The following is a 24,083-nucleotide window of genomic DNA, read 5'->3' as shown; positions in this document are numbered from 1 at the left end:
AATACACACACCAGCTGGATGTGTTTACATCAGGAGGTTTCTAGAGTCTCAAACTGGAGGTTAAAATGGGGACAGGCACAATATGACTACGGCTCTCAGCATGCAGAGACGAAGCCTGCAGCAGTGCCGCATCTATGCGTTTCTCCATGTGTGTCTGTATGTGTCTGTATGTGTGTGTGTGGGTGCCACTCATCACATGATACACTCATACTCCAGCAGCAGTCAAAAGCGCCTGAGGCTCAGGCTCTTAGTTTTTCAGCATGCAGGATGTAACAGGCAAAATTCAGATTTGGTTCTAATCACAGTGTTCCTCGGGCTATTCTAATGAAATTGGACAACATGATGAGTGACAGGTGAAGGAAGTGAAACTCTTACCAGACTGCCAATGCCACCCAGCGTGTGATTGGCATTATAAATGGAGTAAGTCAACTGGTAAACGCCATCGTTGGTTTCGCTGTTTCCATAGAAACCCACGCCCACCGCTGAACTGTGAGAAAAACACATCAAGGCAAAACAGCGCTTTATTACAAATAGAGTTACATATCTATAAAATTCTCTCATGTTGCTTCAAACTGCTTGTTGAAGATTTGAAACACTTAAAGGTGAAATGTGTATTTTTGACCACTTCAAAGAGGTCATGGGCAATCAAACTGTCAAATCAAATTCATTTCATGAGATAAAAGATTTTGTTGTCGCTTAATCAAATTATCCTCCACACGTCATTGAAGCTTTGGTCTTGGTCTACTTGTTGAAAACACCATTAGACTTAATAATTAACAAGAGTAAAATTTGATGAACTCTCATAGAATAATTTAAGATTTAAAGTTATATTTGAATATTGTTAAGACCGTTAAGCACATTTTTCCCAAATCATCATTCCCACTAGTCTGTAATAATAATATAATAATAATATTCTTGTCGTTTTCCCCATTACAGCAAGGCAACCAACAATTAGGTTTTCGTTGTGTATGATTTATTAACATTTTATAAATATATACTACAGTACAAAATCTTGAAAAATGTTCAAAACGGTTATGCTGATTAACGTGTTTGTGGAAACCACGTTACTTTTTTCAGGATTATTTGATTATTAGAAAGAAAAAAAAAATTAAAAAGCATAAATTTGAAGTAAATAATAAATAAAAATAGTTTGAAACCAAAATTAGCTTATTGTCAGTTGATTGATGTAATGAATTCATGGTGAATAAAAAAAAAAAAAAATTAATACTGACCCCGGTCGGTAGTGCTTATAAATAAATATATACTTTATTGTGTTGATCTGGAGATTCACTGAAAGTATTCTTGTAACCTTTTGCATTGAAATGCCCTTGGTTCACAAATCACAAGTTTCATTTTGGCATGAAACAAATTGTAAAGTCGTCTTCACACACCTGACTCCAGCTGCTACTGCAATAAACATGAAAAGTATGCTCACCGGTACAAGTTTGGCTATAAAATTCATCATTTTGACTCAATTGGTCTCATGGTAGCTTCTAATGTGAAATCTGAGTAAATATTTCAAAGCAGCCTCCAGAATTGTAGTCTATCTAATTAGACTGCTGTGTTGTGTCATAACAGCCCAGCAACCAGTCTGCTTCCCCTCTTCTCCAGACAGCATCAGATCAGCTTCATTAGGCAACCTCATCAGAACCATGTGCACAGACTGTCAAGCATTAGGGCTGCTCAGTCCATCTCGTTCAGCAAGGGATCTAACCCCCACTCCTTATGTTAGACCTGCAATATGAGACACAGTCCAGGTGTGATATTTCCCCTGCTTTTGGAAAACCTCTTCTGTTTTCGATATATTGATGTATTGACTATACAGTATTGTCACATACTGCTAAATTTGAAGAACAGCATTTAAAACAGAACGGAAAGTGCGGGGTTAATGAAATGAATAAATATAACATATAGGCTACAACAAGTATTAACCTGGCCCACATATAGGCGTAACTGGGGTTTCCTGATATTAAAGGTTTAGTTCACAAAAAATGTATATCCCGTCATTAATTACTCAGCCTCATGCTGCTACAGACCCGTAAGACCTACATTCATCTTCAAAGTGCAAATTAAGATATTTTTGATTATATCTGAGAGCTCTCTATCCCTCCATAGACCCAGACAGGTAATAAGGACGAGGGGTCAACCGATACGTGTTTTTCAGAGCCAATCCCGATCGACATCAAGCAGATTAATAAAAATGCTTCATACGTGCGCCGATAATCGGTCAGGCTGATAATCGGTTGACCAAGAAAAAAAGAGAAAACTAAAATAGGAGGATATCACTATGAATAAAAAATAGCTTCATAACATTCAAAAATATCAAAATTTGTCCTCTGAAGATGAACAAAGGTCTTATGGGTTTGGAACCACATGAGGGTGAGTAATTAATGACAGACCTTTCCTTTTAGTGTTAACTATGCCTTCAAGAGATGCATTCTCCAAATCAAAGCTTCACACTTGTACAGTACAGAAATATCTCCTTAGTTTTACTTATTTTTCTCAACCTGTTATCCATGTGCATGATTTTCTTTGGTGGTTTCAGCAGAAAAGGACTGTTGAATATGTTGAGACTGTTATTATGAATATCATATTTGATAAAGCTATTTGCCTATCCATCTGTCCGTCTCAGAAATGCTTTAACAACCAGCTCTAGCAACAATATAGGAAACAGCCAAAATGCACTGAAAGACATTTAACCACATACGGCATATAACCTTGAAACGGTTTTGATTTCTCAACTTTCCTTTTCTAGTTAATTATTTAAAAAATAAAGAAAGAAATAAAATAAATAAAAACCCACACTGAAGAGGAGGAGGAGGATTAGAAAAACTCAAGGTCAGTTTAAACACACAAAAAACGCAGGGATGTCAAAGCCATTATTGGATGAGGGCTAAATCAGACAAAACACCAAGCAGGCGATTTCTGTATTTACATGTTTTTCTTCATTTTTTTTTTTTTGGCACACTCACGCAGAGCGAACATGTGCTGCTCTCCTTCCTAAAATTCACTTAACTTTATATTAAATTAACCATTTTATAACCATCAACTCGACCTAGAATGACCCTGCTGCCCTAATTTGGCTTTCAGGTCATGATTTATGCCTCTTGTATTTTTCCCTTGTACCTGTCCGTGTTATTATTGAAATTACTGAGTGACTCAAACTTAAAAATGGAAAAAAACAACAACAACAAACCGAATCACTGCTAAAATACAAAGCTAACCATAGATATTGTTTCAGATGGATGAAAATTAATGTTGCATAACTAAAATAAATGCTGTACCAAATATATGCAACAAATTCAAGCATGTATTTATTCAGCTCTATTTAAAATATATAAAACACGATACTTGTATGCATTAAATAGCATAATACTTTTTTTATATTTCTTCTCTCAAAGCATCTCATGCTAAATGGGACTTCCCTTTGACATACCTCTTTTAACCAATGCATACTTAGTTCAACCACAAACACCTTCGCTATTCTCAAACTGTCATATTTGTTGTCAGATATCGAAGAGTTGTGAACAAAAATAGGCTAAAAATGATTTTAACGCAAATAGAAACCCACTGAAGAACAGTGGGGAGTTAGCAGATGGCATAAATTGTCCTGCTATAACTCCTCAACAGGATGTGTGTGTGTGTGTGTGTGTGTGTGTGTGTGTGTGTGTGTTCTGGTGTGGGGGCAGGTGGTCTGAGTGAGAATTCGGTCTCTGATTTCCCCTAAGCATGATGGATTCCAGGCTCTTTCCTTATATCATTACTAGAACTCCCTCAGGCTAGCAGCATTTCTGCTCCCATTAGCCAGTGAGTGTGTGAGCCCAGCTCTCGCCCTCTGCTGAAATCACTGCTCATCTGGTTACATCTCACTTCCAACCTGCACCTCTCCATTTATTAAAGTGCCAAAACCAGATAAGGTGTAAATTTGAAGAAAATGACTGGGCACAGTGTCTGTGAGATGAGAAAATTAGCCAGATCTCGCAAAAAAAAATAAAAAAAAAATAAAAAGTGCAAAGATTTAAACACTTCTTAAAGATCCCTTCAGTGTGGATCATATGAACACTGTCTGATTGTGTTTTTTAACCTATTCATTAACAAATCCAGTACATGCATGCAGATGCCATCAGTCACTGCCCGTTTTTGCTGCTGTAGCTTCCAGATTTTAAAAGTTAATGATTTCTGTTATGACTGCATGTAAAAAAACTGCTTGACAACTTATTAAAAAAAACAAAAACTTTAAAATCTACAAAACCACCAAGTAATTGATATGTTTATGACTGGGCAAGGTTAGCTCAAACTGTAAGTGGTGCAACTGCCAAAAAACTTGATATTTTGGAATTCATTTAAAATTCACAACATTTGAGGAAAAAAACATCCGGAAACGAAAATACATTTAAATTACATTTGAAATAAAATGATTAAGACGTGCATTTGAAAATATTTCAAGTTAAACGTCTTAATGTTTGTTTTCTTTTCTTACAAAAACGCAGCTTTCTGCTTCACAAGACATTAATTGATTGCCTGGATTGGTATAAATTACTTGTGAATTATTGTGATGTTTTTAATCAGCTGTTTGGACTCATTCTGATGGCACCCACTGACTGCACAGGGTCCACTGGTGAACAAGTAACGTAATGCAAAGTTTCTCCAAATCTGTCTAGATGAAGAAACAAAGTCACCTCACCTATGACCTGAGAATTTTCATAAAATTTGTATTTTTAGTATAACTTTTTCTTGAATGGTTGCACCAATTGACACTTTTAGATTAATAAACATCATCTTTTGTTGGAAATGTAAAAAACGAATGAAACTACAAATGTGCATGTTTAAGAACTTGCTCCACATGAGATTTTAAATATTATCCCTTTATCTCTCACTCGCAGTAAAACTTTATAACCTCGGCCATTACAAAATATCACTGTATAGAAAGATCTGCATATAGATTCTTAAAATCTATTTTGTGTGTTTTTCACAAATAAAACAAAAAAAAGGAGAGAGGACTGATATCACTGCTAGAGACTGGTGATCCTTCTCTAAACCACTGAAAGACTCATCCAATGCTTCAGTAAACACTTATGTGCTCCCACTGAGCACTGACAGAGCGACACAGGATAAAAGTGCCATTTAAACGCCTAATATGCTCAAATGTGCAAATGACAGACACACTATCTCCCTAAGCCGTACTGTCAGATGCTGTTCTGAAGCTGGATATGAATTACAGAGTCAGTTCCTGCTGAAACGACCCACTGCGGCTGAATCTTTACCCATCAGCCATCTCTGCAGGGCTTTAATGGGGTCGGCGCTGTCATTAGAGCTCAGAGCATGGCTAACTGAAACGAACGCTCATTTATGATTAGCTAAAATTGAGATAAACCACAAAACTGTGGAGAATGGGGTGAAGAAGGCTAATGTTATTCTGTAAATGAGAGAACTGGCTCTTATTCTACACAGATGTAGGTAAACGACTCCAGTGTCAAGTGTTTCGTAGAGAACTGAACCAGTGTGACTGCATGAAAACTATTCTGGTCCTGTTTTATTAGATTAAAAATGAACAAAGGTAATATAACGAAATGAAAATGTGACTTAAGCTGATAGGATAATCCAATAAGGACCGCGAGCCACCCGACAAAAACATAAATGAGATAAACAGCCACAATATTGAGTTAAGGTCTAATTTTAAGAGCTCCTTTGCTTAAAAGCATGTGCTGTGGTGCGTCACCTCTATTTTTTATATCTTATTTTTTTTTTAAGGCAAACTAAGATCAGTCAAATCATTCAAAGTATGTGGTTACAAGTTTAGTGTCAAGTGTAAAAGATGATAATGGTATCATTAGTTAGGAAACTGTGGGCAGAAGATAATGATGTCATATAGTAAGTGGAGGAAATGAGGAAACTGAGCCTGCAACTTGATTCCATTACTAAACTCTTATTCAGACTCTATTTATATTCTGTGAGAAGGACAATACTGAATTAGGTGCCAGACATACGGTTTTAAAAAATACCTTTAAACTTCAGCCCCATGCACTCCGTGTTCTGTGAAAAACTACGCTATATTGTACATTATAATCCTGGAAATTAATAAGAGAAGTAACTTAAAAATTGTGGCAAAGAGAGGCTGCTCACATGAAAAATGCCAGTCTACCTAAACTCCTCTGTATCTAGATACTATTAGATAACATTATATTCTAAATAATAGTATCAGTATACACTTTTTCTTACTTTAAGTCAACAGCTTTACAGTTTTTACAGTAAACTACAATTGTCAGGGACTCTCAAAGTAAACTCCAATGGCTGGTTGGGTTTTATATAGTTCTTTAAAAAAAGCCAATTACTTACAATAGTGTTAGCATGCACATACACAAGTAAAGGGTTAAATAGGGCTTTAGCTGCATCACGCAGCAGCACTTAGCGCGACAACCAGCCCTGTGTCTAGATCTGGAATGTTAACTCAATCAGGGCTCAAACTTTCATGACTGTCACAAGTTTAAGCTGAACGCTCTGCCAATTCAATTTAGCACATTACCGAAAACATTTGTTCTCTTTTATTGGCATAATGAAAAGCAAACAGTGTTAGCAGTCTGCTAACTCCCAATGCCCTGGAGGTCTGAAATCGATTTAGAGTTTCTCCAGAGGATAAGAAGTGAGCTTCAGGTCAGGACACCTATGGTGATGATATCGTTCATACACACACACTCACACTCATTGTCCAGACTACGAGAGACGGATACTGATTTATGTCTCAGTGTAAACCTGATCCAACAATAGACTTTGCGATTAAGAGAACCTCACGAGTTTTCACGTGTGTTCCTTTCCAGGATGTAATGAATCGTGTGACAGGTGTGTGCTGGTTAGCAGGGAATAAATTTACTCAACATATCCGGTGAGAGCAGAAGTAAAGGAGGATTAATTCTCACAAAATTAGAATTGAGTTTCCTTCTTATTTCCTGTCAATCGGAGCTGAAAGCAGCATTTTGCGCTCTGATTTACTCCACCGTTTGGGAGATCAAGGAACTGTGTGCGAGGTCACAGCGTATCTGGCTTAAATACTAAAAATATCTCTTCAACAGCTCACATCTCACCCATGAACCCGTCGCATTACGAATCCAATCCAAATGCACCGTTATTCCTGCAAAATAGTGCTGACATCCTAAATGAAAAGTCACAGGTTAATGAAAATTCTAAATGCCCTCTGAACTTTCCCTACTCAGTGTTTCCGAAAGAAATTTGGACGTCTCGCATGACTCGTCTTCTTTTTCTACCCCTGCGAGGTTAATTATTGCATTCCACTGTGTTGTTTTCCCATTTTTTTTTCTATGGTCATCTGTTTTGAAACATCTAAGCTCAAATTTAAATGCAAAAACACATCCTGTGTGAACGACATCTGTATGTGTCCGTGATTAAGAAAAACTAAAATCTTTCCATAATCATGGAATTTTTCTTTTGGATTTAGTGGAGAGGCAGAGAGGAACTCAAATGTATTACTGCGACAGCTCTATACAAGCTAAACATACGCGGCTGTAGCATAAATATTTACTTCATATTCATCCTCCATATCGAATACTCATCATAATTGCTAATCATAAAGCTCATGAACTGGCTTCCACTGCTTGCAAACGAATGTGTGGCCGCTTACTTTAATGGCCTCTGTGTTCACTTCTTGTTATTGTTCTTTTGTACATACAGGTCAGTTCAGGACCTGATTTGTTTAAACTGGATTCTAATATTGGCTACATTAAAAAAGATAATGTGAACACACACAGACACACACACACACACACAGACACACACACACAGACACACACACACACAGACAGACAGACAGACACACACAGACAGGCACAGACAGACAGGCACAGACAGACACACACAGACACTGACACACAGACACACAGACAGACCGACAGACAGACAGACCGACAGACAGACACACACAGACACAGACAGGCACACACAGGCACACACAGACAGACAGGCACACACAGACAGGCACACACAGACACACACACAGACACACACACAGACACAGACACAGACACACAGACACACAGACACACAGACACACTGACACACTGACACACTGACACACTGACACTGACACACAGACACACAGACACACTGACACACAGACACACAGACACACAGACACACAGACACACTGACACACTGACACACTGACACACTGACACTGACACACTGACACACTGACACTGACACACAGACACAGACACAGACACACACACACACACACACAGACACAGACACACACACACACACACAGACACACACAGACACACACAGACACACACAGACAGACACACAGACACTGACACAGACACTGACACAGACACTGACACAGACACAGACACAACACAGACACTGACACAGACACTGACACAGACACTGACACACAGACACTGACACACAGACACTGACACACAGACACTGACACACAGACACAGACACACACAGACACACACAGACACACACACAGACACTGACACACAGACACTGACACAGACACTGACACACAGACACACAGACACACACACACACACACACACAGACACAGACACAGACACAGACACACACACACAAATCAGATCTGATGAATACTGATAGCACTGTAAAGTGTTAACATTTTGATTAGTTACTAATGTCAACAAAAATTACAACATGGCAGTTACAAACGCAGTGTTACGATAAAAATACGAATTAATTTTAAAATCATGTTTTGTGTATCGGTATGCCCTTTAAATAAAGCACCAGAGATTGGGTCATACAACGTCATACAGATATTTTACTTGGCATTATATAGTTAAAGAAAAGTCCAAATAGTAAATAAAAACATGTTTATGTCAAAATGAACCGTAATAAATTAATAATAAGTGAATTATGAGAATGATATCCTGGATCGAACCACGGATCGGATTACGTTCTTCTTCTGAGGTAACTACAAAGCTACAAAGTGTCTTTTTCCAAAAATGAAGAGTAGGCTAAATTAACTTGATGAATCTTGTTCCTTTTTTATAGTAGGGTTATGTGGGAATTTAAAAGTTTGGGTGTCTCACGTAAATAATGATCATATTAATAGTGTGTGCTGTGCATGGGTTTGACCGCATTACAGATAATAAGCTGATTACTTTGTTTAATGTTTGTTTCTGTTTCTTCATTTTCTTCAGACACTTTGGCTTTCTTTAATACACTACCAAATAATTTCGTTAAAAGTTTTAATAATAGCAATAAAATTCAAGTTGAAAGACTGCAGTAATATGATCAATGTGTACTTTTTTTACTAGTTTTAATAGCAAAGCTGAATTTTAAATATCAACATGTAAAAATGTCTATACCGTCACTTTTGCTTAATTTAATGCATCCTTGCTAAATATAATTAATATTTGCATCGTATCCGCATAAGCATTTAAACCAGCATCTAAAATAAAATCGGTGCCTGTTTCCTGGTGGATGTAAAACAAAGTGAATATACTCACCATATGACCAAACCAGTGATAACAGCAGCCCATGTGACGCAGCAGGTGTCGGGCCTTTTGACTTCCTCATCCTCTTCCCTTCGACAACAGCACAGGCAGGTCAGATACGCAGAGAGCACCAGCAGACTCAAACCCAGACCCACCGCGGACACACAGACCAGGAAGATCAGAGACTGCCAAACAGAGTCAGACAAACATGGGGCAGATGGTCAAAGTTAAACAGGAAGCAGTCAGATTGGTCAGTCATCAGCGATCAAGAAAAAGTTTCTCAATTTCAAGCCTCAAAAAAGAAAAAAAGTCTTAGTAACCTTTATATATCAATGGAAAACAAGACAAAAATACACATTTAGTTTCAATTTAGTGCAAATGTTCTGATCTACACTTGAATGTGGCACATAGTTGTTTATTATGTGGTGCTATGAGCAAAGACATTTCCTGAATACTCTATACTGAAAAACAGAGACGACCGCATCTCTTAGAGAAGATGCATCTCGATGTTGTGCTCATGGTAGCTGTGGGTGGATAAAGCGCATGATGGTTGTTATGAGGGCGAGCTGGGCCCCATGCGCATCACCATGACTACCCTCATGGGCTGAGGGCTAAACGAAACGTTCAGTCTTAGAGCTGAAACATCATGTGACGAAAGTAAAGCGCAGCTGCTCTGGAGTCTTGTGATCCGGGCCTAACAGAAGGACAGCCGGATATTAGATATAGATACAGGAGATCTTGGCTCTATTACTTTGGAAAAATGTTGAAAAGGACTAAAGCTCATTTAAATGCAAAACAAGTACCGCTCCACGCTTTCGACCTTTAAAGTCACATCAAAGGCTAAAAAGAGAGGTTTAACCAACAGCAAAAAATTCACAATAAATAATCACAACAAGCTCTTGGGAAATTATTATAATCTATAAAGGGTGGCGTGTAATTATTTTTTAATGCTCAAACGAACTTGAAGAATTTATAGTCAAAACCTGTGTGAAATAGCTAAGTAATAATAAACTGTGAAAAGTGGACAGTGAAAAGTAAGGGGGAAATGCCCTAAACCTGTTGAAAAATAGTGCTAAACTTTAGTAATGATTATTATTAATGAAAATCATATTTAGGTCATGACTGTCAGTTACTTGTGCTTTAAAAAGGCAAGCGGACATACATTTACACGTCACTCTTTGTACATGATAGGCTACTTTAAGTAAAAACTATAAATAATGTTTAAAAAATAAAAGTGGCAACAGTTTTACAAGAAATTAAAATATAGTACGTCTGCATAGGTTTCCTCTTAAAAAGACAACATGCGTTGCCTACTTCTATATTGTGTGTTATTTTTAATAACACCTAATTTTTGCTTTTGCTAATATTTAAATACTTTTTGGTCTATACAGTTGCTCAATAAATTGGTCTTTACTTTTAATACTAAAGTAGATAAAACTGTTCTATTTTTATATAGATATGCATTGCATTGTTTTTAGAGGAAGTTACTACATTAAAGCAAACTTCCTGCCAGGGCTAATGAAAACATGTAGGAGGGTGACAGAGGCCTATACGTACACATAAACAGGAAATGCATATCTCATATACAAACACTTCCTTTGCATTGTGGTAGTACTATGGAACAGCGATGGCATCTGATCACTTTTCATCAAACAGATACTTAAAAGAGATCCACAACGACACTACTAACGTAATATTTTGGGCACTTTTAAAAGTACATATTTAAAAGGTCTCGTCTTTTAGGAGAACGTATGCTAAACGACACCAAAATATTACATTTCATGTGACGGGAATTTCAAATCTGCAAGGTCAACACACCTCTTGATATCACACAGCCCTAAGACGGTATTGGAAATACGTTCAGAAGAACAATTCCTGAGATTGATTTCAAATAAGCAGTAGCGAGGGAGTTTAACCGAGAGAAACATTTGACAAGCCGTTTATTTTAGAACGGGAGATGAAATAAATTTGTTTTGCCACTCCATTGATTTCCTCAAGCAACCGAGAGAAATGTGACCTTGAAACGAAGCACGTAATATCCTTTTTGATAAAAAAAACCCCAGCGGAAATATCGACTGAATCAATGAGCAAAATGTTCCTCTGGAGACAGTATTGTGCGCTAAGGTACAAGCAGAGCCCCTTTTAATGGAGATCTGACACACCGTCAGATACTGGACATTTATAGAGTTCAGTGACAGACGTTCATCTCACATTTTATCTCAGATCAAAGCCTCTAGATGCTTAAGGTGCAAACTATATTCAATAATCAGAGTGTGGAGTTCTTGTCGTAGTGAATTTGGATTATGTGAGCAAATGAGGTGCGCGTATAGAGCACGAGTCGTAGACGCCAGCCCCTGTTTCTGCACATTTGGGTTGAGAGAAACCTTCGAAAAATGACATTTCACACTCATCCTGCATGACTCACTACTGCACCTACAGGAACAGGCCCCTGCCGGGCAGTCCGGGGCAAGTTGTCACACTGTTTACTCGCATAAATATTAGCTTGTAGGTTTATTTTTTTTACTTCGTTTACGAACAGGCACGTGTCCTAAAATGTTTTCAAACAGTTCTTGCCCAGAAAAAGGAAAACAATGCATGCGGGACACACTGACACCGATTTGAAAAAACGGGTTACTTGTAAAAATCCATCTACTGTACAACATGAATTTTGTTGCTTATTTCCATGTGAATTTATATAGCAAAGCAATCGTTTAAAATAAAATTGGAAAGCATCAAAACTAACAACAAAGCATTGTTATCTTGACAGGAATCAACTTGAAAAATAATAAAAAAGTAACCTAAAGGTTCAGCAATTTTAGGTGTTTTTCATTCGTATCAGGTTGGGGTCGCATGTACTAAAATATACTACAAACATATGCAAGTTTTACAAGTTTTATACACAAGGCTTTGGTATTTTGTACATTATTTCACAAATGTTATTTATTTGCATTCTCATAAATGGCTTAAATCATAATGGTTTCCTTCGTAGTGAAATGTATGCTATGCATTTAACGTTTGTTGGCTAAAACAATGGTTTGATATCTCAGTAATTTTTTTTATTTACCGGCCTTGCCCTGCAATATGACTTCATGCTTGGCTTCTTTTTTCCTATCGTGGCCAAGTTTTTGTGTCTATATATATATATATATATATATAATATATTATATATATATATATATATATATATATATAAACTCGCTTAAAAATGTATTAAAAGTGTGGCGCCTAGTCTCGTCCATTATAACAATACTTGAATACCAAAATACTCTTGTCCTGAGAACACGCTCACAGCTAAAATCTATCTTAATTATAACTAAGCTATGAATTTGTGACAGTTGTTTACTCAGCAGCTATAGCATATTTACTTTAATTTCCCCTCGGTCCCCGTAAACAACTCTCTCACCTGCTGATAGCTGGCGTCCTCCGGTTTAAAAGTGTTATCAACCGCTTGGAAATTAAAATTAAGATGCGGGAAATTGTGCAGCCAGTAGGTCCACCACGGTGCAATGTAGTCCTGGCGCGATGAGGCCATTCCGGTCGTGAAACTTAAAAAAAAAAACGCCGCTGATTTCTGGAGCGCTCCGGTAATCCTCAGCATTCGCTTTAAAACACCAAACACAACAAACGCCCGGACGAGACGCGATGACTAGAGAGGGAAACACCGCGAAAAAGTATTTCCCCTGACTCTTTTAGCTTAAAAGGAGGCATAACACAAGAGTTGAGTGTGTGAGTGCATGCGGAGCGATCAGCTGTGACCCCTCAAAGCCCCTGACACCGACTGACTCCGCGCGCCTCTCCTGCGGCTGCGCACCGCGCGCGCGTCTGCGGAGCGCCTTCATCGCCCCGGACAAGTTGTAAACTCGCTTGGGCTCGACGTGTAAACAGCACAAAACGTTTGTAAATTCGCAATGTAATAATTGCTGGAAAATGTGCTACTGACATTGCTGCGGGACCGCGCTGCTGTCGAGTAATCTCACACACAGCATAATAAAGCAACCGGTGTGTCTGTGCGCACAGAGAAAGACTGCAGTTAGTTTGTTCTCTTAAGACGTGTTCATTTAACATATCAGTGCCTTTTTTAAAGAAAAGCGTCTGAGACGCTTTTAGACGACGAATGCCATTAGCTCTTTCACTGCTGTTCAATATTGACATCTGGTGGACAGAAAGGGCGCTTCACTTGCTATTTCAGGGTTTTCAAACCTTTCCAAACAAATGATAACTGTCCGATTCATTTTGAATCAGGTTTGAATGTAAAGTACTACAGTACCCACAATTCTGAGACAAAATCCACCAATTAGAGAAGTTACTGTTACTGTGGAAACAGGAATGGTTTGAAACCGTTTTAGTGTTTGTTTTAATATTTAATGTATTACTAATATATCGTATTTTTAGACTTACAGATAATGACTGTTAAAAACAAACAAAAGTTGAGCAAATAAACCGAGCTACATTACTCAGACAAAATCCACCAATCAGAAAAGTTTGTATTACTGTAGAAAAAAGACTTGTTTTTTTTGTGTTTTAAATATTTTATACATTTTGTATAAATTTTTGTATCTTAGGATACTTTAGGTGCTAAAGTCTTTCAGGAGACAAAAGCTCCATAAAAACAGTTTTAAAAGTTATGAGTCGTTAAAAATTAAGCGATCAAGGGCATTCGTACAGTGTATGCCAATGTCAAGATCGTAAGTCTATCACTCATGGCCTTGTTTTTTTTTTTCGTTTATTTTTTTTCCTAACCTGGCTAAGATCTATGCACAGGAGTTCTTAACAAAACTTTCGCCTGAAATGAACTGAGGTTTATTGAAAAAAGAGAACATAATGGAAACAATAAAACACTTCAGGAGGGAGCAAGGCCAAAATCAATTACAGTACTTATTCACTGCACTTGATGCACTATGAAAGTCAAATACACGGTCTTGCACCTTCGTCTGGGCAACGTGGTCGTCAAACAAATATATAAATAATTTGAATTCTGCGTGTTGAGCGCATTTAGTAAAACACTAAACCTAATGATATCACATTCTGCGCAATCCGTCTGTTATACAGTCTTGGGTTACAGTAGACGTGGGTGGTAAGTTATTTGTTTAGGCTGTGGTCGTGTACCGAGAGGTGGCAGTAGCACATTACAAGTCAAAGAGAATAAAGATAAGACAAGTAGAGTGAATGACCATTAAAAGATCTCCAGTGCACTGAGAAATGAACTTCTTCTTAATTAAAGGACGTGCCCGTAAAATGACAATCTGTCGTTATACGTGCACGCCATGAATCGCAGAATCTCAGGCGTGCTTGTTTCTGTCTGAGTTCAGCAATGCAGACATTGTGAAGAATGCGAGAAATGTGTTGCGCTATCAGCTGCATATTGCATACTTGTCTCATTCGGGTTTCAAGGTGAACCGTGCAAACCTGCCATGCAGTCACAGGTCCGATTGATTTAATATCAATTACCCGTCCGACTGCGATGACCTTCCCGCGCAACAATTAAAGTGTACCGACAAGCTCCAGAAGCTGTAAATACGCTGTAACTAAATATAACTAATTATTACGACCCGCAACCTGTTTGCTACACGAAACCCGGTTTGCCAAGGCGTAAGCCGTAGCGGTTTTGGGAGCTTTCGAATCTCATTTGCGTCGTTTTTTCCTTTCTCGATCGCTCCCTCGGTTGACATTATAAAATTATGACAATGTCCCAAGACACCACGGGATGAATTTGCATAATAAACATTTTCATAAAGGTTGTGGCTGACATCATCACAATGAGTCTGAGAGGAGTTCTCTCCCCATCACCTGCCGTTATTACACATTAATCCTCCAATTCCTGAGCCAGCTGTGATGGTTTGCTTTTGATGTTCAAAACAACGTATAGTGATATTAAGGAGTCTTTCCTCTTTGGTTATTGCTTTTTGGGATTTGGAATCCTAAATCCCTCTGTGGTGACTAAGGCCTATACATATGAATGAAGATTTACACATCAAGCTCAAAGAGTTTGCGTTCAATCAGACGCCACTGCTCACTATAGCTCCGAGGGCTGAGCTGAGGAGCAATATCCCGCATTCGGAGCGGGGAGATTTGACTTTCCTTCAGACTTTGTTTTATTCTGATTTGCTTTCATCCACTGAGACATTTGTCTATCTGAAAATCCTCGACTAACTCGTCTGTGCCATCATGAGTCATGGGAAAGCTAGCGTATGTCTTTAATCATGGCTATTTTTGAGTGCTTCTGCTAAAAATGTTTAATTAGGAATGAGGGAAGCGTGCCAGACTCGGTCTTCGAAGAACTCCTTAGCAAACATCGTGGCACAAAATGTAAAAGGCAAGGCTTTTGCTCCGATTGTAGTACCTTAACAGAGAGTAGTAACAAAATATGTGCTTAAAAAAAGTACCACACCATTGACAGCTTTCTTACTTTTTTTTTTAAGTGTGCCTGGACAGCAGTGTTGGATGTAGTGCACAACTAAGTAATTAATGCTTTTTCCTTGAAAACCTGAGGCATTACCAAGGTCTGTTTCTATAGTATTTGGCATTGCTCTTTCTGTAATTGAATAACAGGTACTCCTGATGTAACTGTGACAAATGCTGTACATTCTCAGAAATAAAGGTACAAAAGCGGACACTGGGGTGGTACCTTTTCAAAAGGTACACTTTTGTACCTATTAGGGTACAAAATGTAAACTTTAAGCACTAATGTGTACCTTTAAGTTACCAAAATGGACCCTTTAGGTACAAACATGTCCTTTTTGAAAGGGTACTACCCCGGTGACAGCTTTTGTACCTTTATGTCTGTAGAACTGTAGAACAATTCTAAAAAAAGCAACAGTAGATTTCACCTCAAAAAGTAACATATCACCTCGGTTTCACAGACAAGGCTCAAGACCTAGACTCATCTTAATGCATGTCTTGGTTTTGTCTTAAGATGCACACCATAATGCTTTTTTAATTACTTTAATGTCCCGACTAAGAAACTGGGCCTTGTTAAAAAGTACATTTTGATGTAACCTTCTCCATTCCAATACTTTGGCCAGTTCAAGAATATTTTATGCAATCTTATATTATTTATTTGAAAGAATTTTAAGTGTTGTGTCTGTCCTTGTATTGTTCAGCTGGCCGAGGTTGATATGGGATTCACACAATAGAATTATGTTAAGTGTTGGAACAATGACATTCAGACTTTAATGAAGCACGTTTTTGCAAACAGCTGCCAATCAGCAAATGAGCAGCATTCTTATTAATACTTCCAATGAAAAATAAGAACGAGAAAAAGCAGAGGCATTTATCTTAAATGTATTGTTTTAGCCATATCGGTTTAAATACATTGTCTGGATGCTAGAAGCTAAACTGCCACTTGGGGCCATTTATTGTGCTTTTATGGGATGCATTTTAACATTTACATATTTTCAGGATTATTTCAAGGCATTATTCGCTGTCTTTCTCTGGACTGAAAAAACTCCAAGGTAAGGCTAAAAGTAGTGTAATGTTATTGCAATCTATTAACTGTGAAAATGATGTGAAGGCTGATGCGATATGCATTTCAATGCATAGCCAATGATATGACACATTAAAAATACATGTGAAACAGCAAGCGATGCGATATGATACGATTCACCCCTATTATGATGCAATGTGATCCGATTTCGATTTGATTCTTTTCAACACAATGGAATTTGATGCAATATGGTGCAATGGAAAAAAGTATGATCGCATTTATTTATTTGGTTTAGACAGTCAGCAAATCGTGAATTGACTTCTTATGCCTCAGAACGTAACATAGATTAACCTCAGGCACTGTGGCAACTTATGCTGGGTAACTAACCTGGTCTGGGGCAGCCTAACTGTGAGTCTAAGCTGAGCATCAGTAACACTTACCAATAAGAATGCAATGGTATTACCGCTGACTCTCTCACATGGGCCTAATATTATAGCCATGCTGCCTTTCTCTCTGGTTTTATGACAGCTGTATTTTTTATGGTTAGCAGAACAGATCCTAGCAGAACATTAAGGCATTACAATCAAAAACGGCCCTTTAAAGCATTAAAATGCTTTAAAATGCTGCTTTAAGAAACACGCATTATCATGTATTAGCTTACATTTATTTTACAACAGTCTCTTTACAGCCAGTGCTGCTATAAAAATACAATAATATATAGGTTTACGATTCTACAAAAGGCACATTTAGTGTCCAATAACAAATATTTGATCAAAATGCTTATTTTACTCAGAATTATTGCACTATTATTCTATTGCGTTACATCTGTATGGCATAAGCCTCACCCATTCCTGGCAGAAAAATGGATATGCATGACTTTCTAACATTTACAGCGAAACTAACACACAAATACCTCATAAACCTCTTTTTAGGCAATTATCAGATACGGGTATCATGTCATAATATATTTTTAACATGGCTGAATTTTTATTTACCGCAATCACAATTTAATAAATCAGCATGCTGTGAAGCCTCATCTGAATGAGTCTGATTGGCCATTGGATTTATATGCTCAACATAATCGTGCATGATTTCTTACTCAATGCTATAACACATAAAAAGAAATGACGCCAGATTCAGCACTCTTCATTTAATTTAACAGTCGTAACACCTAATACTTTTTTTAGAAGGTTATCCGAAGGCTTACAAAGCACTATTTCTGTGCTCATGAAGCACCATTTGGCACATATATTGAAAGACTAAAAGCGTGATAGATTAACAGTTTTAAAGAGTTTGGGGAGTGCAAAACAGAGAGGCTTTCATACGCGTTCTAAAGGAATAGGCCTACAGGAAGACAGAAGAATATAAAGAGATCAAAATGCATCAGGACTAAAAAAAAGTGGGTAATAAAGCATTTTGTTGATGGAGAAAGCAGAGAGCTTCTATGCAACTGATAGCTGATTCCCAGTTTGTTTTCTTCTGTCAGACATGTAAATAATTTCTTTATCACCATGGTTACGCCGTAACGGCTTATAGAAGGAGATGGCGTGTTTAGAGGGGCATGAAACACTAAACTACATTTTTAAAGATGTTAACAGAAATGTACATGTTGGACACTGCAAAAGAGAACGTTATCATCAGTTTATTTTAGGATTTTTTTTGCCCCATTTTTGTTTTGCAGTGTCGTGAGAATTCCTCCCTTTCCTCCACTGACATACTTTCAGAAATATCAGCCTCTAGTTACCTTTTCCCCTAAACCTGTAGGCTTCACAACTCCTCTCCTGTTGCGTCATGGGATAGAAAATTGTCCATCAGGTGTACACCCCAGAATATTTCCTGAAGTAGCAGGTTATCTGGGTTACTGTACATCTCAGGTGACTAAATATTGTAGATGTGTGTCGGTCTGCCATCTTGAAACGGTTACTCTGAGTAAAGATCCAGTAGTAAAGATCTTAGTAAAATCTGGAATCTTCCCTTTATGTCGTCATACAGGGAAACGTTACCTCCCCTTTCTCTCCTTTGCCCGTCCAGAGAATTTAACAGATGAAACCAGATCATTATTAAGAGGTGAATCAGATCTCACGTGCATAGTAAGGACAAACTCATCATGTTTACCTAGTCATGATGAAGACAAGCTACGTTGTTATTCCAGCTAACGTTACAACTAGACGCTAGTCCAGCTGATCACAAGAGTGCATATACAATAACACGATATATCAATCGTCAGTTTGTTGTTTTACACACATGCACACAGACATAATTTCATAAATCACATAATCTTGAGATGCAATAAAACTTTAGAAGCGCCCATAACAACAAAAGACAATGCTTTGTTGAACTTTTTGTGATAAATGTGCAAAACCAAGCATTTTTGACGATCGTGTCTGTCCAGTCCGCTCGCTTTATAGTGTTTCACCACAGCTGTCGTCTGTTTTTTGTTAGGCAGTAACATCAGGTGTCGTTATTTGACGCTGTATTATGTCGATTCTTACACCCGACATCACAAGAACATGACATTTTCAACTCCCTTTTATAGCCTAATCTGCATTGTTTTGAAAAAGCCGCCTCAATCTTCCCTTTGTTTTGCATCCAGCTAACATTGGCATAATTGTGACATTGTTACTTTTGATTGGCCCAGTCTTGCGTCACTCAGAAAAAAACATGGCAATCAGAAGATAGGCTCACGAGTAGTATTGAGACAGGCCGAAATCGACCTGTTTTTGACAGAGCTCCTTAGAAAGGAGCTGTAAAAAACATATCGAGTTGCTTTTTGTTGCTGATACCACATATATATATTCTTAAGGACATCAACGCCTAAAATAAAAGCGGAAACATGTCTTCTACGTGTGTTGGCTGTTTATTTGCACCACGATGGTGTAAATAACAGCTACAAATGCAAATGCAAACTACAATGCTGCATGTTAGTGTATTTTTTTACGCTTGTTTTCATGAATCCACGTGAACGGGGATCAAATCTGTTATCTGTACTTATAGCTCTTAGTAAATTCTTGCCACGTAAACATACCCTAATAATGACCCTCCCAGGATTTTTAACCTTCTGCTGTTTTAAATGTGTTCTTGCATTGGAAACCCTTTTTCTCTTCCTCAATTGATTTTTACGTATAATGTGTGTCACTAAAATATCGATCTTTTGTTTTGCTCCCCTTTACCATTACAAGGATAATCCATTTGCTTAGTGGAACGAGGTGACTGAGCAGTCTAGTTTGTGCTCTGCAGGAGGGAAAAAAGAAATCCTGGGGTTCCTTTGTTTGGAAAACCTTAGACCTTGAAAAAAGCACCAGGCCTAGACAACTGCAGTGCAAACAAATAAACTGGTGAACCTGCATTCAGATGAAATTCAACATATGTGGGCAACAGGCAGTCTTTATAATCTCTCTACATCCCGGGGATCTAACAATAACAGCAATGATTCCTGCGAATGGATTGTTAAACTGACTAATGCTTTTTAGTGAGTAAATGGGAACAGTGTTCATCAGCTTGGTCTGGATTTATGCTTTTTCCTGCCTCGTGTGCGTGACTGAAAATGTATACAATTGTCTGAAACAAGATTACAGCAGGCGGTTGAACTGTATTGGGCCAAATATGTGAAACGTATCATTGCAATCTGTGGTTTACAGTGATAATTGTCTGAGCAGTGTATCGATCTGTTGCAGTGATGAAGAGAGAGCCAAACAAAGCAGGTTAGGAGGAACTCTCCAAAGACATCTTTGCACAATAACTGTTTTCTTTTATGTACCACTTGTATTTCTGAGGACACAGAGACGATCTGAACAGAGAGCAGAGATAAAGCACAAGCTTTGGGCTTATTGCCTGGTTTGAGAGGAGATTCTTACACTGATCGCAGTGCGAGCTGCACACCTACCAAAGACAAGAGGGAACAGAACAAAGAACACTGCAGCTTAAAGACTGATTATGGTTTCTGTTAGCAGCTCAAGATAAAAGCTTATACCTCAGCTAGGGCCCATAACTGGTAAAAAGTAATTTTATAGGATAGCAGTTTTATAGTACAAGTCAGAGTGAGTCTGTAGTGAGTGTCGCACAAAATTCAGAATTTTACAGTGGGCTTTTTTTTTTTTTTTTTTCGGTTTATGCGTTAACTATAACAATTTCTATGACATTTTAATTATCATTCTAATTCTGTGAGATCAGGGGAAGTCCTCATTGCAACCAATGATGAAAAGACAAAATCACATTTTTGCAACTGATGAACGATAATTGCGTCAACCAATCAAAATCCACAGTACTTAAAAGAGTGAAAGCGTTCAGTTACAGAAAACCGAAGTGCGCCGTTGATGCTAATAGGCTAGTTATGGCAAGTTATGTATTTATTTTGACATTCTTGGTGTGACATGCTTTTGGCATTTGCTGTATTAAATAAGCACTTCTGACAAATTATACCATATATACGTGTGTGTGTGTGTGTGTGTGTGTGTCTGCGAGACCCTGGACTCATAAGGGTACATTTTTGCAAAATAAATGAAAGCTGAAGAAATAAGCTTTGCATTGATGTATAGTTTAATACGGTGGCTGAAATACACATATTAAAAAATCTGGAATAGGTTGCCAAAGGAAAAATATTGAGAAAGCCGCCTTTAAATTTGTCCAAATGAAGTCCTTAGGAATGCATATCACTAATCAGAAATTTACAAAATCACATAATTCACAATATTATCTACACTCAATGACATATATTTATTCAATTACATTATATATCAGTTAACTTCTATTAATTAAATTAAATTTACATTTTTTGTATTTAAAGCAGGTTTTGCCGTGGATGCACTTGCACATAGCTTTGCAGGTAGGTTTTTCATTTTGAATTTTATTTATTTTGAACACTGCTTAATATTAACAGAGCTCGAAAATTTAAGTTGCTACTCTGCATCCTGTTTGAGATACCTTTAGTTCAAGTTATTTTAGAATTCAGAAATGGAATAGGAGTATAAAGGCACTCTAAATTCTTAATAGTGCACAGCACCGTAAATCACCTGAGAATGCAAGTTATACTCAATACTGGTCATTTATTAAAAACCATACAGTATCTAAAATTGCCATCTTGGAGTGAGAAATAAGGACACCGTTCTGAAGATGTGAAGAGAAATTCCTTGATAATGTAATATTTCAAATATCGAATGTTATATGAGATTTTAGTCCGTACCTTGGAGACCAAAGCCTCGGCTGCAGCTCTATTATGATCTTAATCCTAACTCGGCCTTCCTGAGTATTACTCCTGTTGATTATTCTATTTCCAGTGCTAGACTCTTTGCAGAATCACAGATTGAACCGCCGCCAAGGTCCCCTGACTGTAAAGTGGCAGCAAACAAGTGGTGCATTTTAATGTTCTCTTGGACTCTGTATAAGAAAGCAGTTGTGTTATAGACTTTGGTGAGTGCTGTTTCAGAAGATTTACAGTCAAATTAAGGAAGGTACTGTAAAAACAGTCTTGCTTTCTCATAGAAAACACATCGTCTTTTGTAACGATGACGTCCATTGGAGGAAACAACCTGACCGTTCGAGAAGTACAGGGACTTTACTTCTTGTTAGTGCATTTTTATCTGTGTGCGATAAGGATAGGTGAAGAATCGACTGAAATATGACAAATTAGGTGCGTGAAATATGGGCTGCCACCCTCACTGTGAGGAACAAAAGAAGTAAACATTTTTTTTTTTTTTTTTTTTTACTCATTTTGTATTTTAATTCCTGCAGCAATGGCCATTCTTAAATCTGCTGATATTATTCAACAGCTTTTAATCGCTGAATTTTAAGTAGTTTATCCACATTTAAAATGCAATGAATTGTATAATTAAAATAGCTTAGAATGTAAATCAGTGGGCTGGAAAGGCAGTAGGTAATTAAACAGTTTTCCTAGTGGAATAAAGTCCAATTGTTTTAGAAAAAAAAAATGTGAAGAAAAATCTGTTGAACAGGAAGAAAACATGTTTTGGTGTGTTTCATGGTGCATAATTTGAGTCAGTAAAAAAGCTTGCATATGCAACTACAGTTATCTAGTGAAATCATCATCTTATCATTATTGTAATGATTTTAAAGATGCACTTTTGATGCATGTAATTTTTTTCCTCATTAAAAAGTCCCCACGGAAATAAATAAAACTTTTGAAAAATATTTGAGGGAGCGTAATTTTAAACATGAGATGAAGACAGTCATATCAATAGCAAACAAAAGCTTTTTTATTTTACTTAGAGCGAGTTCCTCAAGGGGGCTTTCCCATGCGACTAGTCGAAGACTAGTTTGTTTTTGCTAACCCTTTTGATTTACTGGCATAACAAACGTCACTCTAGAGCAATCAGTTTTTCAAGTGCTGTAATGCTTGCAGTTTGATAGCATGTCTGCGAGCCTTGTAGTTTTCTCTGAGAACACAGGCTGCTTTGTGGTCTGAAGTTGCAATTAAGATTTAGCAGATGGAAGCCTCACAATTAGTTGGGGGTAGTAATCAATTTCTGCCATTTACGAAGGACTGGAATGCTGCCACGGAGAGAAAAAGCCTGCGTTTCGCACAGGAACCGTAACGTGATATCAGTGCTGCTCCACTTCAGTATGTGGAGCTGTGCATATGAACCATTTCTGAGAGCTCTTGCACCGCACGAACCTCCGAACGAAATGTATTACCCATACAAGCATCTTAGAGCCACTCGCAGTACCCCTGAGATGTAATCTGAGGCAAAGCAATCAGAGGACATTGCATGTTTTTTTGAAATACAACTGCGTTTATTGACCTAGCCAATTAAACGTGTATTATCAAACCGTAACAACATATGCCTTTGTGCTTATCGCTGTGCATTCAGCATATTGATTTCCAATTACACCATTTACAGGATGAGTATTGCCCAAGTAAAAGACTGTCATGTTATCTGAGGCACATATGGCGTGTGAATTGTGCATGCTTGCATCTGTGTGTGTCCACTGTTGATGAGCAGATGTTTATGCTGATGAGGAGAGCTTTGGGAACGTGGCTAGCTCTGCTCTAGATGAGATGAGATTGGCATGGCTTTCTCAGCCCTCCGCTCACGGCTCTTGCGGGCCGCATGATGCCACAGACAAGAGCTTGTCAGAACTGAATGCTACGGCGGTGTGAATGAGAGAGCGCAAGATGAATGGGCGCCCACCGAGGAGTTGGTTTTCACCTTGAACATCTCATCACTCTT

General features: G+C 37.9%; 1 protein-coding gene across 1 annotated transcript in view; it reads right to left on the bottom strand.

Moving 5' to 3' along the window:
• Positions 1–13,437, bottom strand: part of ttyh2l (tweety homolog 2, like) — a 29,297-nt gene extending 15,860 nt beyond the window's left edge. The window contains exons 1-3 of the mRNA XM_043228545.1: positions 12,880–13,437; positions 9,489–9,661; positions 376–487 (exon numbers count right to left, since the gene is read on the bottom strand). Coding sequence (XP_043084480.1) covers positions 376–487; positions 9,489–9,661; positions 12,880–13,074 — 480 coding nt within the window. The 5' untranslated portion in view covers positions 13,075–13,437. The remainder of the gene's footprint in view (positions 1–375; positions 488–9,488; positions 9,662–12,879) is intronic.
• Positions 13,438–24,083: the final 10,646 nt, after the last annotated feature.

The sequence above is a fragment of the Puntigrus tetrazona genome, chromosome 3 (assembly GCF_018831695.1).
Source record: "Puntigrus tetrazona isolate hp1 chromosome 3, ASM1883169v1, whole genome shotgun sequence".
NCBI classification, from domain to species: domain Eukaryota; kingdom Metazoa; phylum Chordata; class Actinopteri; order Cypriniformes; family Cyprinidae; genus Puntigrus; species Puntigrus tetrazona.
Note: the sequence above shows the minus strand (reverse complement) of the source record. Positions and strands in the feature narration are given on the sequence as shown.